The 5,914-nt window shown below is 44.1% G+C and overlaps 1 protein-coding gene across 1 annotated transcript; it reads left to right on the top strand.

Annotated features, from left to right (window-relative positions):
* Positions 1-882: 882 nt before the first annotated feature.
* LOC311138287 (histamine H1 receptor-like) lies at positions 883-2,896 on the top strand (the record flags this gene model as incomplete). Its single annotated transcript, XM_084172968.1, has 3 exons — positions 883-890; positions 1,188-1,294; positions 1,425-2,896. The coding sequence occupies 3 exons, from the start codon at positions 883-885 to the stop codon at positions 2,894-2,896; spliced, it is 1,587 nt and encodes a 528-aa protein (XP_084029094.1).
* Positions 2,897-5,914: the final 3,018 nt, after the last annotated feature.

The following is a 5,914-nucleotide window of genomic DNA, read 5'->3' on the forward strand; positions in this document are numbered from 1 at the left end:
GGGGATCCATAATAAACCCCAGGAAGAGTAGCTGCTGCCTTGGCAGGAACTAATGGGGATCCATAATAAACCCCAGGAAGAGTAGCTGCTGCCTTGGCAGGAACTAATGGGGATCCATAATAAACCCCAGGAAGAGTAGCTGCTGCCTTGGCAGGAACTAATGGGGGTCCATAATAAATACAAATACAGGCTGCTAGGTTCACTGCTTGCGATGCAAATGGCACCCTATCCCCTGACTCTGGTCAAACGTAGTGCACTATATAGGGAATAGGATGGCATATTGGACACAGCAACTGTCTGATGTTTAGAGAAATATTTATGTGTTATTATAATTGTTATTATTTATTTTGACTTTGTAGGTACAGTACTGGCTGATGGGGATTGACTCAGGGAGGATACAGTACTGGCTGATGGGGATTGACTCAGGGAGAATACAGTACTGGCTGATGGGGATTGACTCAGGGAGGATACAGTACTGGCTGATGGGGATTGACTCAGGGAGGATACAGTACTGGCTGATGGGGATTGACTCAGGGAGGATACATTACAGGCTGATGGGGATTGACTCAGGGAGGATACAGTTCAGGCTGATGGGGATTGACTCAGGGAGAATACAGTTCAGGCTGATGGGGATTGACTCAGGGAGAATACAGTACTGGCTGATGGGGATTGACTCAGGGAGAATACAGTTCTGGCTGATGGGGATTGACTCGGGGAGGATACAGTACTGGCTGATGGGGTTTGACTCAGGGAGAATACAGTACTGGCTGATGGGGATTGATTCAGGATGGCTGATTGCTCCTGATGTTTCCAGCACTTCTGACATCATGTGAAGGATGAAGAGAAGGAGGGGTGGAGTCTATTCAGTCACCTGACATCAACATGGACAGGTACTTTAACAACACATTTGTGTGTCTAATGAAATTCTACATACCAGTATGTATACATGTGACATGAAGTGTTTGCCAGATGAAACCCTGTCGAAGGCAGCATAGCTGTCAAAACATCTGCATATTAAATATATTGCATCGGAATGTTGCAAATGTATTGCATTGCCATGAGAGGATGTTATAATAGACTGACTCTTGAGGAGAGCTTGCTAGTAAGCGTTTCACTGTACCGTTTACACCCGCTGTATCCAGTGATGAATAAACTTTGATTTGATTTTGAGTGTTTCTTTTCTAAAGGTACTTCAACAGCACCTGGAGAACGTACAGCCAGGAGACTCTTCCGTCACTTTCCAACACCACCCTCCACGTCGAGCACCACAACAGCTTCCACAACACCCTACTAGGTGTGTGTGTGTGTGTGTGTGTGTGTGTGTGTGTGTCTGGGGGTGTTGGGGAAGGAAGTAGACAGATTTCCGTTCTAACCACTAAACAAAGTATATATTCTGTTAATTCTGTTAATTTATTCTATTGTAGGATTCTTCCTGGGCTTCCTGTCGCTGCTCACCGTCATCATGAACATCCTGGTACTCTACGCTGTGAAGAAGGAGCGGACCCTCCACACGGTGGGCAACCTCTACATCGTCAGCCTCTCCGTGGCGGATCTCATCGTCGGGGCCACCGTGATGCCCCTCAACCTGGTCTATCTGCTGGAGGATGAGTGGAGGCTGGGGAGGGTCGTCTGTCAGTTCTGGCTCATCATGGATTATGTAGCAAGTACAGCCTCCATCTTTAGTCTGTTTATACTTTGTCTGGATCGGTATCGGTCCGTTCACGAGCCGCTGAGGTACCTGAAGTACCGGACTAGAGGGAGAGCTAGCGTTATGATCTCTGGGGCCTGGCTGTTGTCCATGACATGGATTATTCCTATTCTAGGGTGGAGGTCCTTCGCTCAGGTCGACCTCAAACCAGAGATGGAGAATAAGTGTGACACTGATTTCCGGTTTGTTACGTGGTTTAAGGTTTTAACTTCAGTGTTTAACTTCTACGTTCCCTCTCTGTTGATGCTGTGGTTCTACTCACGTATCTACAGGGCTGTGAGGCAGCACTTCAGAGAGAGGGAGAGGATTATCAATCCCACAGATTCCGTGGCGGAAAACAGGATCAGACACAAAGTCCAAACAGGAAATAGCCCCTGCGAGTCTTCTAAGAAGGAAAAAAACTCTGACTTTGATCAGTACACTTTAGACCAGCCGTACGACTCCACAGATACAGTTGAAACCAACGCACCCAGGGAACCCAAGTCTGGGAAAGACTCTCGTTCCAGTTCACTGCTCAGAATGACAAAACATTTGAGGACGACTGTAAAAGACAACTCTTCGTCTTTCCAGCAGAAGGATCCGGACTCGGACCCTTTGAACCTGTCATCGTTACCTCTCGGCTTCACACACGACGACAACAACGTACAGAAACTCTACGTATCCGTGAGCGACTGCAAGGTAGCCGTGCCGCCAAACTCTGTGGCCGGCGTCTGCGAGATAACCCAGATTTCTGACATGCAGAGATACACCACCATGTTGTACAACAACGATTTCACCCAGTCTCTGAATTTATCCCCGTCACCATGGCCCCATATTTCACCCCCGTCGCCCCCGCCCCAGGAGGACTCAGAGACTGGTGATGGTACTAGCCCGGACGCCGTGACTCTTAAGCAGACCTGGCAGAAGTTCTGTGCCCAGTCCAGGCAGTGTATCCAGAGCCTTCAGGTCCATAAGCAGCACAAAGCGGCCAAGCAGCTGGGCTTTATCATAGCTGGGTTCATGATGTGCTGGATCCCCTACTTCATAGTCTTTATGGTCATGGCTTTCTGCCAGACCTGTGTACATCATGACCTACATATGTTCACAATATGGCTCGGTTATATTAACTCTACCTTGAACCCGTTCATATACCCACTCTGCAATGAGAATTTCAAACGGGTGTTTAAAACTATCCTACACATTCATTAGTAATGAAAGGTTTTCTGAACAATGCCTTGAGTGGCGTTTCAATGTATTTTCTTGTGCTGCTTTAACTTGTAATGTGTGCTTGAATGTTTTGAGTGATCTCAATATGGTACCTTAAATTTGTATCATTTTGTAAATATAATGCTTATTTATTGTCCGCCTAAATATGTTTGTACATTATCAGACCATAACACCATCCTTCCGACTCTACAAGAAGTGCCATAAGGTCATTGACCATAACACCATCCTTCCTACTCTGTGAAAAGACAGAAAGCATTGCAGCTCTGTAAATATTGATTATTCATTCAAATAACTCTGCAGAAGGAGAATAACTCTGCAGAAGAAGAAGAACTCTGCAGAAGAAGAAGAACTCTGCAGAAGAAGAAGAACTCAGAGACAGTTTCAATACAATCTGCATCAAGTACTTGTCCATTTTTGGTGAAAATGTGTCTTAATGGAATCTGAATTTTTTGTTAGATTTGAGTCAGTGCCGTGTCTGTGCTGTCCAATAAAAGTGTCCCAACTGGTGTGATGTTTTTATTTTTTATTTTATAGATGAGTATGCAACTGTTATAGCTATTTACTTTACCAAAAATATTTACACAAAAATATTTACATCTCATTAAGTGGGAGTGTAGATACACACACCGTGTCCTGTTGCAACTCATAGCTCACACAACAGTAAACAACTCAACGTTATATGTTTACATTCTACTTCAAAAAAATACTAACTAACCTTGTAGCATAAATCCAATGCAAGTCAATGGTACCTACAGCATATTAGCATTTTCATACTTCATGTCCAAATCATCCTAAAGTATCTACAAATGTATTGTGTAACTCAGTGATGTTACTTATAGATGATTTGGATATGAAGCACAAGAATGCTGACATACTGCAGGTACCATTGACTTGCATTGGATTTGTTCCACAAATGCTACAAAGTTAGTGTTTGAAACATTGCCAGATAAACAAAACCAAAGCATGGATTGCTGTCATACCTTGTCCAAAGACTGCTTACGGTGTAAGGAAACCAATATGTCCATTTTTAATTTCGATGAAATATCCCTGGGGAAAGTCTTTACACTTTGGCGTGGGGTGTCCGTGGGTGGCTTTTGACAATTGTTTTGGATTCCTCATGTCTTACTCATTGTTAGGAAGAAGTTTGGTCCAAATCGGATGTTGACCCGCCTAGCCTATTTACTGTGAATAGCTGGACAGGGAAAGACCTTAGAAGGCTACTGACAAACATATTCAAACATTAACACAAAATGTGTGGTCAAAAAAAAAAAAACAGGGAGGAGGGGCCCCTATTATGTACATGAGTCCATCAAACACTAACTCATTGCACATACAATGGTGGCATGAAATTGGCCAGTGGCAACAACTCTATTTTACTGAGCCTGTGGCATGTCAAAAATGAAAGATAAGACATCTAGCTACTTTATTGATTGGGATAGTAGAGAAATCAATTTGGGTTTGGTGCTTTGCATGAAAGTCTGCCGGTGCAGTGTCAACCTAGCTTGTTAGTTCCAACTCAGGGACCAATGGAGTTGAGTGTATGGAATGTGGCCTCGTGATGTCAGATCAATTATTATTATCTATTTCCCAAAGAAGACGAGTGCGCTGATTTATTTTGGACGGTTTATTTGGGATTTCTTTTTCAGTCTTCTGTATACCTGCGTGCACTGCCTGCAGTAATTTAGCCAGTGAGGAAAGATAGCTAGTATAATTGTTGAGTGACCTAGCTAGCTCATCCCAGCAAAAGGAATTGCGAGATGAGGAGTTGGAGGGTGACATGTTTCTGTTTAGGTTGTTTGGTTGTTTACGCTATCCTACTTGCAACGTATGCACACTAAACACATAACATCCCGTACACATTCACACTGACTCTACACACACATACAATCATCATACACGCTGCTGCTACCCTGTTGACCATGTATCCTGATGCCGAGTCACCTTATCCCTATAACTGTTTACCCTTATCACTCCAGTATCCCTGCACATTGTATATATGGTATTGCCCCCGCACATTGACTCTGTACCGGTACCCCCCCCCACCCCCTGTATATAGCCTCCCTACTGTTTTTTTATTTTACTGCTGCTCTTTAGTTTTTTTTTTTTTTTTTTTTTTGCTTAACACTTTTTTTATTTTATTTTATTTTTACTTTGCATTGTTGGTTAAGGGCTTGTAAGTAAGCATTTCACTGTAATGTCTACACCTGTTGTATTCGGCGCATGTGGCAAATAAAATTTGATTTGATTTGATTTGATTGGCACTGACCCTGGAACTGTCCCTGTATATAGCTACTGACCCTGGAACTGACCCTGTATATAGCTACTGACCCTGGAACTGTCCCTGTATATAGCTACTGACCCTGGAACTGTCCCTGTATATAGCTACTGACCCTGGAACTGTCCCTGTATATAGCTACTGACCCTGGAACTGTATATAGCTACTGACCCTGGAACTGTATATAGCTACTGACCCTGGAACTGACCCTGTATATAGCTACTGACCCTGGAACTGTCCCTGTATATAGCTACTGACCCTGGAACTGTCCCTGTATATAGCTACTGACCCTGGAACTGTCCCTGTATATAGCTACTGACCCTGGAACTGACCCTGTATATAGCTACTGACCCTGGAACTGTATATAGCCACTGACCCTGGAACTGACCCTGTATATAGCTACTGACCCTGGAACTGTCCCTGTATATAGCTACTGACCCTGGAACTGTATATAGCTACTGACCCTGGAACTGACCCTGGAACTGTCCCTGTATATAGCTACTGACCCTGGAACTGACCCTGTATATAGCTACTGACCCTGGAACTGTATATAGCTACTGACCCTGGAACTGTCCCTGTATATAGCTACTGACCCTGGAACTGTCCCTGTATATAGCTACTGACCCTGGAACTGTCCCTGTATATAGCTACTGACCCTGGAACTGTCCCTGTATATAGCTACTGACCCTGGAACTGTCCCTGTATATAGCTACTGACCCTGGAAC

This window comes from Coregonus lavaretus (genome assembly GCF_964263955.1).
Source record: "Coregonus lavaretus genome assembly, chromosome: 12".
Lineage (NCBI taxonomy): Eukaryota > Metazoa > Chordata > Actinopteri > Salmoniformes > Salmonidae > Coregonus > Coregonus lavaretus.